The 15,908-nt window shown below is 31.0% G+C and overlaps 1 protein-coding gene across 1 annotated transcript; it reads right to left on the bottom strand.

Annotated features, from left to right (window-relative positions):
* Window positions 1–829: 829 nt before the first annotated feature.
* On the bottom strand, window positions 830–2,051 carry LOC133791744 (uncharacterized). Its single transcript, XM_062229660.1, has 6 exons — window positions 1,986–2,051; window positions 1,600–1,890; window positions 1,479–1,517; window positions 1,304–1,390; window positions 975–1,214; window positions 830–874 (listed from the first exon to the last, which is right to left on the bottom strand). The coding sequence occupies exons 1-6, from the start codon at window positions 2,049–2,051 to the stop codon at window positions 830–832; spliced, it is 768 nt and encodes a 255-aa protein (XP_062085644.1).
* Window positions 2,052–15,908: the final 13,857 nt, after the last annotated feature.

The raw sequence follows: 15,908 nt of genomic DNA, 5'->3' as shown, positions 1-15,908 counted from the left end.
TGTTTGACAATTTTCCACAAGTCGTTCCAAGATTCATGTACTCATGCTTTAGCTTTTTTTCTTTTTTTCTATTTATGGGGAGCATTGTGATATTTTTTATATTTTTAAATGAGGTAATTTGCATGCCTATCTTTTTGGTATTTTGACTTTTTATCTTCTGCAAAAATATTTCACGAAAGTGATCCAAAGAAACTATCACTTGTAGGAATGCAAAGAAAATTTCACTTCAAGGGTTTTGTGACATTTGAAAATGTGACTACTGTATGTTTTTAGTAACATTTACAATTTTTGTGACATTTGTAGCAAATGTAAGATATGCCAATGTGAGTAAAAACTAGTGATATTTTCAAATGTAACAATAGTATTTTTTTAATGACATTTAAAAATGTCACTAAATAATAATTAATATAGCATTTTCAAATGTCACTATATTATTTATTATAATAAATTTTATATTAAAAATAATTTTAGTGACATTGTAATAAATGTTACTAAACTAAAAATGTTATTAAAGTATTTTTAATATATTTAAAAGAATATTAAGTACATATTTGATAATTAATTCTTGCGTTTTATCTTTCAAGTATTGAAGATGTTTTTTATTCTGAAATATTTTTATACACATTTAACTTAAGTAATATTCACAAATATATCATAATAATCAACAGCAAAAAGTCTGATAAATATTGTAAATAATACATAATTGTAGCAAAATAACATTTCTTAAAACAACAACAACAATGGAACTTCTATGTACAAAAACATTGAAATAAACACCAACAAAAGAAAAAAAAAATACATACATGAGTTCAATTTCTACAACATAAAATCATAGCATTGAGTCACCAAGTTGTGTATCTGATTCCCTTGGAATCTGCAAGAGAATAGAAATCATATAAAATTATTTGTATACACACATATATATAATGACATTTAATGGAAGATAATTATTGTAATTTTTTTATTTAGCTTACCACAAATGATGTTGGCCATGCAATAGGGGCTCCAACAACTTGACCAATTGTCTTAAAATGTCCATATGATTTAATCAGTTGTTCGTCAGGCTTAATAGGAACTTGTACTATAACTTCAAAAAAAAAGGATCCGAGCTTTTTTCCTCCAACTTCTTTTAATGGATCTCTACTTAAAATGATACCAATAGCAATTGTTTCAGGCTCACTAGTGACACTCTTAAGATTGACTACTTCTCCAACCTGTATGTATTATATTAATAAATGAATAATTTCAATAGTGGAGGATCCACTTATAAATATTTTAAAAAATGATAATATAATAGTAGTACCTCAACAACAGGAGTATCATATGCTGAAGATGAAAACCATAGTTGACGTTGAGTTTCTTTGTTATGTAAGGTACTGGCATTTATGGCCTACATATATAACAATAAATTAGCAAAATAACTATATATAGTTTATAGGTTAGTAACTTAAAATCAACAAAATAAAATAAATGTTAACCAGGGGTGAAGATGTAGCATTTTCATTATAATGTAATGGCTGCACATAATTAAATTTAATGTAGTTAGTACAACTTGTTGTCAATAATTAAAATAAATGAAAAACTAGTAGTTTGACTAACCTGAAGTGTAGATATATCATTGCCATTATTTTGCTTGCTCAAAATAGTCTTAGTAAGAATTTGAACTTGAGACCTTAGATCATTTACTTCTGACTGCAGAGTATCTACATACTCATTTTGGTTTCTTCTCCAAGTTGATTTATCCTTCCACACATCAGATGGGCAAACACCAAATCCATACATGCGAACTGATCCATGTTTTTCTTTACCCATAACTTCAGAAAAAACGTCATTCATACTCTTTTCTTTTGATGCATCTTCAATCAGTTCTTCTTTCTCTTGTAATTGTAACTATTATTGATTTAGTATTGTAAACATGTAAGTTAAGATTAAACTAAACTAGCAAGCAAGAAATAACACATTAATTAAGAATAATTGGATCATACCATTGCTTCTTTTGTTTTCTCATTAGTAATGCTCTTATCTTTTTTTGAGTAGCAGATTTTGAACATGGTTGCACGTGTTGGTGTACTTGCACCATCTTTTTTTCTACAAAAGAACATATTGTTTTAATTAAAAAGTAATGAAATTTTCCTAATTTTGAAATAATATTCAAATGTTAATGTTAAAATAATAAATAAATTTTACCTGTAATGCTCTAAGTTGAGCAAAACTCTTTGTGCCAGTTGTATGGTTGTATTTTTTTTCTGCACGACTATTCTTGTTTTTAGCACTCTTTCTCTAAAAGAATATTAAAGATTAAAATTTAGTTAGTAAACAATTCTTGAAATACAATGAAAATAATGCAAGTTAATAAAAGTTTGAATGAAAAATACCATTGCACTTTCTGTTGCCCAATATTTTATTAGTTCATCCCATTGATCATCATATACTCGTTTGTCTTTATATTTCTTTTGCTCCTCAAAAGATAAGTGCTCCAAATAATAAGTTTTTTTAAGATAAGATTTCCAAGCTCTAAGTTTCCTTCCAAAAGTTCTGAAAGTCCAATTCTTAGCATGAGGAGTGTTGACTGCGTTTTTAGCCAACGACGTGAGAACGTCAAATACGACAAGCCTTCAAGAGAATGTAAACGACAACAAACAGTATAAACAAGAACAGTAAATAACACAAGAGATTTTTATAGTGGTTCAACCCCGATTGTCGGTAATAGCCTAATCCACTTAGAGTTGTGATTTATAGATCCGTACTCAAGATCAGATGGACCGAGCCAACTGAGTTTCTTCAGTACAGATTGCAAAAATACAAGTATTCTCTCTTATTTCAGCATTTTCTCTCTCTAGAATACTCAGACCCAAATTTCTCTCTCTAGAAAGAAGAAGCAGAAGAAGCCCCTCTCTCATCCATAAGCCCTCTATTTATAGGCCTGGGATACTCAACTGATATCCCCTTTAGATAGGGATATTTTATTATTCATCTTATATTTATATTACAAGAAATATTTAAAATACAACTGATTCCTCAATTTGAGTGAGGAATGAGAGATTCCCGGATGCTTAGACCAACTCTTGCTGAAGTCGTTCCGGGGATTTTGACGTAGTCTCACATGCATGTTTATTACTCCTTCAAGCTTTCCTTGGACCAAGGTGATACAAGCTTGGCTCTCCTCGGACCAAGGTGGTCCGAGCCAACTCCCTTGGCACCTCACCTCGGGCAACTTTGAGGCAACCTCCTCCATGACATGTCCGATCGGACATGATGGCCTTCTCCTCGGACCAAGGTGGTCCGAGGCATCCTTCTCTCTTGTTTCTCTCCTCGGACAAGTCCGAGCATACCTCCTCCATTCAAGGTCCCTTCGGACCTTGTGGCCTTCTCCTTGGACCAAGGTGGTCCGAGGCATCCTCCTTGGCATCTCTCCTCGGACAAGTCCGAGCATACCTCCTTTAGCATCTCCCAACTATGTCCGATCGGACATTGTGTAGGCTCTCCTTGTCAAAATCTAAGTCTCCATTCTTGACTTGCATGGGACTCCTCCTCCTTAGCTACTTACCTTGGACACTTTCGAGCCAACACTTAGGAAACCTTGGGAGGCTTACCTCGGACACACCCTTAGGGTCTCCTAGGACCACATACTCCTTGGGGTCTCCTAGGACCACTTTCTCCTTGGGGTCTCCTAAGACCACTTTCTTGAGTTCTCCTAGGATGCATTTTGTCATCATTATTGCCATGCCATTGATCTCCAATTTTTGGGTATAACAAGGAGGAATTTCAAATTTTTCCTACAAGAATTTAAACACTGATTATTCACAAATTTAAATATACTAGATTGTAATAAATACAATAAACAAATATTGAAATGACATAATACTTCAATTTTTAACATAAAATACCAAACTAAATAATCATGAAAACAATAATTAATACTTGTATGATTTTCTACATTCCAAGTTTGTATTTAGCAGGTACCTCATGCCAAGTTTTATAATTAATTGGAGCATTTTTTCCATCCCGTACTAATGTCCCAATAAAACTTGAAAGTTTGCTTGCACTTTTATCATATGGCTGTCCAAAATCGTTGCAAATGATTTTTATCTTCTCTCCATCCCGTTTTCCCCATATTTAACGCATTTGTGTAGGGCCTCGAGTTTTCTTTTCACCATTATCATTCATCAACATATTTGAAAATGATTCTATACTATCTTGTGAGGCCAATCTACATTGCATGTATGGATTCATAGCTGTTTTGAAGATTTGAAAAAATAAAGTAGTTATATATAATTTACTTCAATATAAATTAGCAAAGAAAAAGGGCAAGCAATGAATAAGCAACCAGCTAGAAGAAGCAATTTGAAAAAGTTACAAGCAAAAACAAAGAATTGGAACAAGAACACAAAGTTTGATTTTTGAAAAAGTTTCTACAACACAAATCCAATGAAAGCTAAAGAGACGAGAGTGATGGCAAACATAGGAAGCCATCTTTGAAGTTGCAATTATTATATTATGAAAATAATTACTTTTATTGCTTTTTAATGATTTAGTGGGTCAAAGTTTGAAGCCATCATTCATTACCAACAAAATAAATAAAAAGAACTACCACTTGCTTACCATAAGTAATAAATAATTAATAATAATGCGATCCTTTCATAATTAACTATCAAATTATAGTGTGAGCATGAGTATATTATATATGCTTTTTTTTCTTTCTCATTTGATATATTAACTGGGTTTAGGTTACACTATTATCCTATTATTAGAGACTAAGTGGAATTGATTTCCTAATTAAAAATAATAAAGGAAGCACGAGAGGATTTTCTTGTGGGAAAGCTTTGCCTCAAGTTTGGAGTCTGTCGAAATGGACTTGACTTTATTAAAACTTGATAGATTCCTTTAGGCTCTCAAAGACTCTATAATCAAAAATTGAGAAAGTCTAGTTTATTGATGGAATAATTATGGCGAAGTCAACTTTAATTGTGTTTTCACTTTAAGGAGACTAATATAGAGTAGTGTCGGCTGGAAAATTCGTCAACTAAAAAATTATAAGAGAACTCTATTATATATAATTTACAAAGAATGAAAGTTAACCGGAAAGAAGAAACACCATGACCACAGTGATTCGCCACCAAAAAGTTAGCCTATGTCTAAGTTTTATTAAGCTTTTCTTTTCCTTTTTGGAGCAAAACAATAGTGATTGAACACCAAAAGGCTGGCCAACTTCTACCGATAAGTTTTATCAAGTTTTTGCATACAAAAACTGAGCTTACATGCATTTTTTATTGTGGCTCCTTTATTTATAACATGGAATATCAAACATATTAACTTTGAGGAATTTCAAACATATAATGCAAGGAATGAAAAGGAAGAATCACCTGAAATATTAAAATCGTTTTAGAAGGTTTGAATTGTCATCAATTGTGTTTGTTCTTCCATTAAGATCTTTGCCACCTGAGCTTCCATATCTATAGTTTTCAAAATTCAATAACAAACAAAATATGAAAATAAATAGATTAAAAATTATATTCATAAAGAAATTAAGACCAGAAAGTGTGTATATAGTTTTACCATATTTTTTGTAGTCTTTTTCTCCTTGGTAAGCTTAGTTTAGCCTTCTCCAGATTTGAGATGAGTGTTGTCTGCATATTTGAGATGAGAGAGGAAAGAAGATAATCAAAACTATCTTTTAGGGTAAAACAATCGTGACATATAGAATAACCGCCATAATTTTTAATACGCACTCTTTTTAATATGTATTTTTGTTTTACAAAAGATTTAATCCAAATTTATTTATTTATCTAATTTGACAAAAAACAAATCAGTTTACTTTCACATAATATATATATTTATTATATAAAAACGTTTTTTTTCTTTTAATATAAACTTATTATATAATAAGTTAATACTATTATTTATTATATATATAGTTTATTATAAATAATAAAATCGTATATTATATATATATATAGTTTATTTCAAAATAAAAAACTGTCAAAATAAGTTTTATTTGAAAAACATATTATGTTTGTAGTTTTGATGGTTAATAAGTTTATTATATATATATATATATATAGTTTGAAAAACTGTAAGATATATAAAATCGTTTTATATATATATTATTTATATACTGTTGTAAAATTAAAAAAATATTGTTACGTCTATTTTTTTAAAAATATCATATATATATATATAAATATATATATATATATACATTACTCATTTTTGCACAAGAATAGGTGATATATATCTATTCAAATTTTAAAAATTTAAATAAAAACTATTCAAAACTAACTTCCAAATTTTTAGAACTAATTTTGATAAATAATCAATTTTGAATAATTTTAGTTAACACTATAGCAAAAATAGAATTAATCACTAAGATTACTTTATATGTATACATAAATATGCTTTGATACCATATTCCATAAAAACAAAAAACGTGAGATCTTTATCATATTAGTTTTTGTATATTCATAATAAATATATGATTATATATCTTTTAAACATATGTCAAATTAAAATTAATATAATTTAAATGAAAACTACTTACGTTATCAATATTTTTTCTAAACAAACTCTATAATATCTTTCCTATAATAGATATATACATCATATATTATCAATTTTAAACAAAAAATATAGGTGATGTAGTATCTAATTCAAATTTTAAATAAAAAAATATTTAAACCAACTTCTATTTTTTAAACTTAATTTTAAATTATAATTACTTTGAAATTTTTAATTTACAAATAAATATCATGGCTAAGAATAACTATATATATGCATGCATATAAAAAGATATATTATAAAATACTTGTTTTGCATCTCTACATCTTACTCTCTTCTTATTGGTCTCATTACAAAACACTTCATAATACTTGTTTCTCAAACTAAAAGCAACGAGAGTATTAATTTTTTTTTTGAGGTAATTCTTATTCTTATGTTTTTCATCTTGTTATTTTTCTTGTAGAATATAATCAAATCTAAAATTAATTGGATTTATATGTGTATTTATTATTTTGATAAACAATAGTGTGCATTCAAATCTAATAAAGCACATTTATGATTTTGTTTTTTTTTTTTAAATAAATCAAAAGTTTTATTTCATAAGCACCAATATTTTTTAATTATAATATAAATTAATTTGATTTTTTTTTCATTCGCAGTATCAATGGATAAGAGTTGGATGCACCATTCTAGATTAAGTGATTCATACCAAGAAGGTGTTAATTTTTTTCCTTGATTTTGCCTTTAAAAATGCAAGTCATAAAGAAAAAATTGTATGTCCCTGTGTAAAGTGCGGTCTTATCACACTTGTCATCCATACAATTGCATTTGAACATTTGATATGCAACGGATTTGTAGATGGTTACACTAAGTGGGTATTGGACGGAGAAACTTCTTCGCATGCTACGCAAAATGTTGACACTCCTAGTGATACTCATGAGTCAAATTATACCATTGATATGCAAGGAGTTATATACGATGCAATTGGACATAGTATTGGAGACGACGAATGTGAAATTGAAAATGATAATCTTCAAGGTGAAGGCGATGAACCAAATGCGAAAGCAAAAGAATTTTACAATTTGATAAAAGATGCAGAGAAAGAACTTTACCCAGGTTGTACGAGTTTTACAAAGCTCTCGTTTTTAATTCAATTATTTCATATTAAATGCATTTGTGGATGGAGTGACAAATCGTTTGGCAAGGTACTTGACTTATTCAAAAAAGCATTGCCAAAAGGTGAAACATTACCCAATTCTTTTTATGAAGCCAAAAAATTAATCAACGCTCTAGGACTTGATTATGAAAAAATTGATGCATGTCCAAAAGATTGCATGTTGTATAGAAAAAAACATGCAAATGACACAGAATGTGAAGTATGCTCTACACCAAGGTACGTTACATATAATAATTTTTTTCTTTTATCTGTCTTATACTTTCTCTAGATTATAGTAACTTGACATTGTAAAAATAAAAATAAGAATTTTTTTTTCTTTTACCTGATTTATAATTTCTAGATTATAATAACTTGTTATTTTAATTATCAAAATAGGAGTGAAGCTAAAGTCTTGCGCCATTTTCCATTGATACCAAGATTACAAAGATTATTTATGTCATCAAAAACATATGATTTTATGACTTGGCATTATAAACAAGATCGTACAAGTGATGGTTGTATGAGACACCCAAGTGATTCTCTAGCATGGATGACTTTTGATCACAATCATAAGGATTTCCCTGCAGATCCTCGAAATGTTAGACTTGGGCTAGCTTCTGATGGAATGAATCCTTTCAAAACATTAAGTGTAAGCCATAGTACATGGCCAGTTATTTTGATACCATATAATCCTCCTCCATGGATGTGTATGAAGCAACCTAATTTCATTATGTCTTTGCTCATACCTGGTCCAGACGCACCTGGAAATAATATTGATGTATATCTAAAGCCACTGATTGAAGAGTTAAAGGAGTTATGGGAAGTTGGAGTTGAAACTTTTGATGCATCTACCAAAAAAAACTTTAATATGCGGGCATCACTATTATGAACTATCAGTGACTTTCTAGCATATGCAAACTTATCAGGATGGAGCACGAAAGGAAAATATGCATGCCCATCTTGTCATCAAGACACTTATTCTTTATGGTTGAAGTATAGCAAAAAACATTTTTATATGGGACATCGACGCTGGTTAGAAAACAACGACCCATTTAGAAATGATGATAAGTCTTTTGATGGAACAAAAGAGAAAAGAATGGCTCCAACACCATTAAGTGGTTCTATAATACTGGATACGTTAGCAGGCTACCAACTTAAATTTGGGAAGACAGCTGTTAATCCTTCATTGCCATACAATTGGAAGAAAAAGAGTATATTTTTTTATTTTCCATATTGGAAGGATAATTTATTACGACACAATCTTGATGTGATGCATATTGAAAAGAATGTATGTGAAAGTTTGATTGGGACATTATTGAGTTTAGATGCAAAAAATAAAGACAATCTGAATGCACGTCTTGATTTAAAATATATGGGTATTAGATCTGAACTTCATCCAAAGGAGAGCGAGTCAAAGAAAACTGTCATTCCACCTGCATGTTTTACATTAAGCAAAAAAGAAAAAATTGTCTTCTGTCGATTTCTAAACACAATTAAGGTTCCAGATGGATATGCTGCCAACATTTCTAGATGTGTTGATGTAAGCAAAAGAAAAATTTATGGGCTCAAAAGTCACAATTTTCATATCATTATGACTCAATTACTACCACTAGCACTAAGGGGAATATCGAGTGCGCATGTTCGTCTACATCTAACTCCTTTAAGCAACTATTTTCGCATGATGTATTCAAAAGTTGCTCTACCACAAGATTTTATGCAACTTGAACAACAAATACCTATCATTCTTTGTAATCTTGAAAAATTATTTTCCCCTGCAATTTTTGATATAATGGTTCATTTGGTGATACACTTAGCATATGAGGCAAGAATTGCTGGACCATCAGTTTACCGTTGCATGTACCCTATTGAAAGGTAAAAATCTTGATTGATTTTCATTATATTTAACTGTAAGAAGTTTCAATATTTTTTCTAATGTTTATATGAATAAATATAGGTACTTGTCTAAATTAAAGTCATATGTTCGAAACAAAAGCAAACCGGAAGGTTGTATTGCTGAAGGATATTTAGCTGATGAATGTTTAACATTTTGCTCAAGATATATGGAAGGTGTGGAGACAAAATTTAATTGCAAGCCTAGAAATTACAGTAATGTGGAACCAAATGGAGAATGCCTATTTTCCAAACGACAAGTCGACATTTGGGCAAAATAGATACTAAGAATTTAGATGAGGATACTAAAGTTAGGGCACATCGATATGTGTTATTTAATTGCAATATCGTAGAATCATTTATTGAGTAAGTGTTATTTATTATATCTCCAATAATAATAAAAATGTGAAACATCATATAAATATGACTAAAGCTAACTTATTTTGTAGGGAACATCGAAATATGATTGCACAACAAAACTCTCGTCAAACAACCATGATCGTAGATCGGATTCATAGCCAATCATTTCCTTCATGGTTTGCAAAAAAGGTAAGGTTTTTTAATAATTTTTGCATCAACTTAATGAGCCAAACACATATTGAGTGTACTTTTTACATTTTTTCAAATCAGGTAGAAGAATTATATGATAATGGGGATGATCGAGTTTCTGAAGATTTACATTGTTTGGCAAAAGGTCCAAACAATATTTTCATACGATTTAAAAGATATCTAATAAACGGTTTCAGGTTTCACACAAAAGAAATCGAAAAGAACTTAAGAACTCAAAATAGTGGAGTTATTATGACTGCCAAGACTCAAAGTTTCGCAAGTAGTAGGGACCCAAATCCTGTTTTCGGAGAGGTTACTTTTTATGGAATATTAACTGATATTATAGAACTAGATTATTCTTTGGGAAATCGTGTTATGTTATTTAAGTGTGATTGGATTTCAAGAAGTGGCATTAAAAAAGAGAAGGATTGCACAAGAGTCAACTCTTCAAAATTAATGCGTGAAGATGAGCCATTTATACTAGCTTCTCAAGCAGAACAGGTAATGTATGTGGAAGACCTCAAACATAATGGATGACATGTTGCTTTAAAAATCAATCCTAGAGATTATTATAATATGAGTGTGCAATCACACGATGAGAATGTGGAGTCTTATTTGCAAACTGAAGTTTGTAGCGCAACTATTGATGTTGGGGATGGAGAGAGTAGTTTTGTTAGGGAAGATATGCAAGACATAACCATTGATACATCAGTGTCATTTGATACAAATGACATGGATGAAGAAACTTAGGGATTGTAATTTTTTTTTCTTATTCATATTTTGCATAAATTCCAGAATTTTATTTGTCTTAATAATTTTTATGGAGTTCAATTGCATGTATTCAAAAAAATTTATTATAATTATGTGCTAATATTTATAGTTATTTTTTATTTATGAAATTAATTAGGCCTAAAAGAATAAATTACATTTAAACTCTTAATCTAAATTTGTAAAATAAAAAAAATTAACAAATTAAAAGAAAATAATTATTAAATTAAAAATGGCAACATTTCATTTCACTAGTAACACTTTTGAAATGTCACTAAAAATATTTATTTAAGTAACATTTTAAAATGTCACTAAATCTAATATTTTGTGACATTTTTGCAAGGCCTCTATTAATATATTCTAGTGACATTTTTTGAATGCTACTAAAACTATATATTCACAAATTAGTAACATTTTTTATCAAATGTCACTAAATCATATAAATAGTGCCACTAATTAAAATGTCATGTATTCTTAATAAAGTAACATTTTTGCCAAATGTCACTAAAATACTATTATTGTGACATTTTTTGACAAATGTCACTAATTAAAATGTTACTAATTGCAATTTTTGGTGTAGTGAGGCACTCATTATAGGTAGGAATGTTACAGGTGCAGACCTAGACTATAGTTTCACTAGGGGCCAAATGATTAATTTTTTTATAAAAAAGTGGCATGCATTTAAATAAACAAAATATATAAATAATATTCCAATGAATTGAAACCAACTACACTTGGTAAAGTTTGAAGTAAGAAAAGATAATAAATTATAAATTTTTACTTCTAACTATCAATCATTAGTTTATAATATGTCCCAAAACAATAAAACTTAGTACATCATTCAAAGCAAAGGACACAAACACGAATAACACATTTAAAGTTGTTCTTGGTGAGTTTTCATATTTTGAAAACACTGGATGATAAACTTGTTTTCAATAGCGTTGAAAATCATTCAACTATTGTTCTCCTATTTTGTTGTGCACATGTTATCGCAATTGGAAGAATTACTGATAATTTGGCGAGCAAATAAACCAATAGATAAACCTCATGTTTTCTTGTATCCACTAGTCTCTTGGCAAGATCATAAATTCCTTTCAATTCTGAAAAATTCGCACTAGAGCACAGATCATCAATATAAGTTTGTAACTGATATTCTAGCACCTTCAAATCCACAGTAGAGAATTTATATGAATAAAGCAAAGCAAGACATATTAACATTCTCTTTTCTAAAGCAGCAAATGAATTTTGATGAGACAAACATGCCACGCAAAGTAGCAAATTTGTGTTCGCCTCATTAAAGCGATTATTTAACTCTTGTAGTTGTAAATCTGTCAACATTGAAAAGACCAATTTTATAGTAATGTATATTTATGAGCTTTGGAGTCATTGGTCTTGATTTTCCTTAAGCAAAATACATACTATTCATATCAAGAACATCACTATTTTGTTGTTTACAAAGTCAGAAACTTCACTACAAAAAAAGGTAGTACTACCGGCGGAGGCTTCTGCCGGCTTCACCGCTGGTAATAATTGATCGGTAATTAGTGGTATTATCGGCCGACTGACACCCCCGCCGGTATTATATTAATACCGGTGGATTAATAGAGGCGAGACTCCGCCGGTGTAAAATAACATAGTCAACCTCGTTCGACTCATTTAATACCAACAAGTTCTGCCTCTATTAATCCACCGGTAATAAATAAATAATATTAAAGTATAATAATTGGTTTGATTTTATTTCATAATAAATATACATATAATACTTATTTAAAGATAATAATATTTAACATAAATTAAAATTAATAACACAATTAATATTCATCAAACAAAAATAGCATTATTATTAATCATAAAATTAACATAATAAAAATATCAATTGTCTCATTTTAATTACATATGAAATTATAAAATAAACATAATAATATATCAATTATCTTAATATAATTAAAAACGTAAACTAATTATTATTGTTTGGATTGGGGCAACCAGGTGTAAAATATTCATTAACATTCAGGGTAATATCTTGATCACCAATATTAGGGCGCGACAATGGTGGTGAAGCAAACTGTGGTGCTGGTGGTGGAGGGTAATATGCTTGTGGAGAGTGCTGCTGCGAAGATGATCCAAATTGTCGAGTATGTGGTCATGCCGAGGGAGACTGATGCAATAAACTCTCAAACTGACCATACCTCTGCTACTGCGACGAACTCACAAATTGACCATATATCTGCTGCGGTTGCTGCTGCTGCGATGAATCCCCAAAGTCACAACGCCTAGGATGTGACGTTTGAGATCCTGCAGGGACGTCGGGGTGATAAAAAGGAGGGGACTGGGAGGAGCGTTTATACATGTTTGGATAATTCTGTTGAGGTGGATGAAAATGTTGTTGTTGTTGTGGCATCGACCAAGGAGGTGGACTTCGAGAAGATATACCACATTCAGGTTATGATGGTAAATATTGTTGCAGATGGCTTTCAAATCGCGACTCAGTTTCTGTACTGGTATGCTGAGGATTACCAGATGAACCTTGTTGAGATTTCAACATCCGGATCTCTTCACGCATTGACTTCATCATCTCCGCCATAGTAGCCATGTCTTCTTGAGGCGTATGAGCAGGTTGGGCTTGTGACTGACTTTGACTTGTGGAGCTGGAAGCTGATTTTTTCCCGTTGCCTTTGTTGTAACCTACCCCTCTTTGAAAGTCAGACCTCTCCCCAAGTACTTTACTCATAATCTTGTACTGATCGATCGACGAGGAATCAATAGCAAATCCAGTTTCAGATCCCTCCGTCGGTCCTTGAGACTGGCTTTGAAGTCGTGCCCTCTCAAGCTCTTCCGTCATTTTTTCCTGTTCATAAAAAGTGTTAGAAACACAACAGTAACATAGTTTAATGAAAATAATAACACAAAAGTTTAAACTTACAAAAGTTTCTCGAGCTGCGTCGTTGACAAAAACTTTTGTCGATTTTCTCAAATAGCTATCTTTCCAAGTATCAATAACATGTTCATCAGGGTTCGCCTATACAAATGTAGAGATAGGAAGTTAGAATGTAAAATTTTGTTAAATTCAATTAATATTTTTACTTACAAATTGGTGATGCTTAGCTGGCATCGATTTTGTGCCTTGCGTCGATGTATACTTCATTTCTTTTCCGTTTTTCTTGTTTTGGTTGGATCGCGCAATAAATTTTGGGCTAAAAAACAACTGAACAATATCTTTCCAACTCTCCTTCGTGCAATGGTCAGATGGAGCAATGAGAACACTCTCCAAATCTTCTGGCTTAGAGTAATATGTTTTGAAGTGAGTATGCCTGATGTTCTTTCTCTCAGAATATCTTTTGCGCATCTCTGTGTAGATAGTTTTCATAACTCTCTCAGGTTCTGGATGACCATCAACATTATAAAAATACTACATTAAAAAAGTAACACGTTAGTTTAGTTTGTAAATGGTTTTAATAAAAAATTTATACCACAAGACTTGTACTAATTTTTTACCTTCATCTTTTGTACAACTTGTTCCTTAAATTGTTGAGGTACATCAGCAAAATCCAAGTAATGTCCTGGCTACAACAAGGTGACTTGGAGGCCTATCTCGCGAACAAAATCTTGGTCCTCCAAGCCAACCACTTTGTCCGTCCTAGGATCAAGCTAAAGATCTAGTGGTTTCCCAGCATTCCGCCTTCGAATTTCAAGTGGTATGTTATTAGCCAGGCCATGACCCTTTCTTCTCGGCACTTCAGCTATCCACATTTTCAACAATAACCAAAATTTGAAATAAATATATATTAAACATTCGTTGAGCTTGACTTTCAAGCTATGAACAAAATTTGAAAATTATTATTAACCTGACTCGCAGGAAGAGGGTACTCTACTAGGATCTGGCGGGTCTAGACCACCACCATCTCCTCCATGATAGGTGGCTATATCAGCTGACATTTTACTTAGGAACAAAAGTTATTAGTTAGTATCAAATATCACCAATGGAAATGAACAAAATGATTACAAGTCCCATATATTATATTTTAAACGATTGTCTTTATTAAAAAAATATAAAAACTATGTAGAATAATCACTATTACTTTCATCATTAATTAAATTAACATCAATCGGAGACACATGATTAACATCATCTTCACAAATATCAACTAGCAATTCATCTTCTTCATCGACTTCTTCTTCGCCTAAGTTGTCATTATGAAATTATCATCCAATTGATCAGCAGGTGAATTTTGTATAGTGCCAATATATGTTGCAAGTTCATAAGATTCCATAACCAAATGACCAAGATCACGGTCAACACAAAATTTGATGAGCTTCTGTCATGTACAACATCAACATCTGCATCAGCTTCATCGTCCTCGATGTCCCAAATTTGACGATGATTGACATCCTCAGCAATTTTCCAGTGTCGACCTCTAAGTAGATCATCGAGATAGAATCCTTGCTTAGCTTGGCTAGCAAGTATATACGTCTCATCTTTGTACCATTCGCTACTGACGTTTATACTGGTGATATTATTTTCAGTGATTGTTTTCTTCTTGCTTGGATCAGTGTTAAACCATTTGCACCGAAAACAATGCAACTGAATATGCACCAGTGAAAGATAACACCAGTACTTCTTGAAGCGTGCCATAATAGTTAATACCTTCAGTTCCTGCAAAAGACACTCCACTATTCTGTGTGGTGCGCTTTTGATCTCGGTTGTAAGCGATAAATCGAACACCGTTAACTATACAACCTTCATAGTAGGTTGCCAAGTGATCTGACCCAGATGCTAAAGCTAGCAACTCATCACCATTCTCTAAAGATCCAAGTTTGTGCAAGTCATATATCTAAATAAATTAATAAACCTATATTAGAATGACAAAAATATCATTAGAAAAATAAATGTTTAAAAATAATCTCAATTTTACCTTCTTATGAAACCATTGGCGAAAATTTTTCTTGTGTAAAAAATTATGATCACCATCTGGGTATTTCAGTTTGATCTCTACTAGGTGTTCGCTCTAAATTTGAATGATTTGACTATATTAGATAAAACAATTTGGAA

This window comes from Humulus lupulus, chromosome 7 (genome assembly GCF_963169125.1).
Source record: "Humulus lupulus chromosome 7, drHumLupu1.1, whole genome shotgun sequence".
NCBI classification, from domain to species: Eukaryota; Viridiplantae; Streptophyta; class Magnoliopsida; order Rosales; family Cannabaceae; genus Humulus; species Humulus lupulus.
This window is presented reverse-complemented; position numbering and strand designations above follow the sequence as displayed.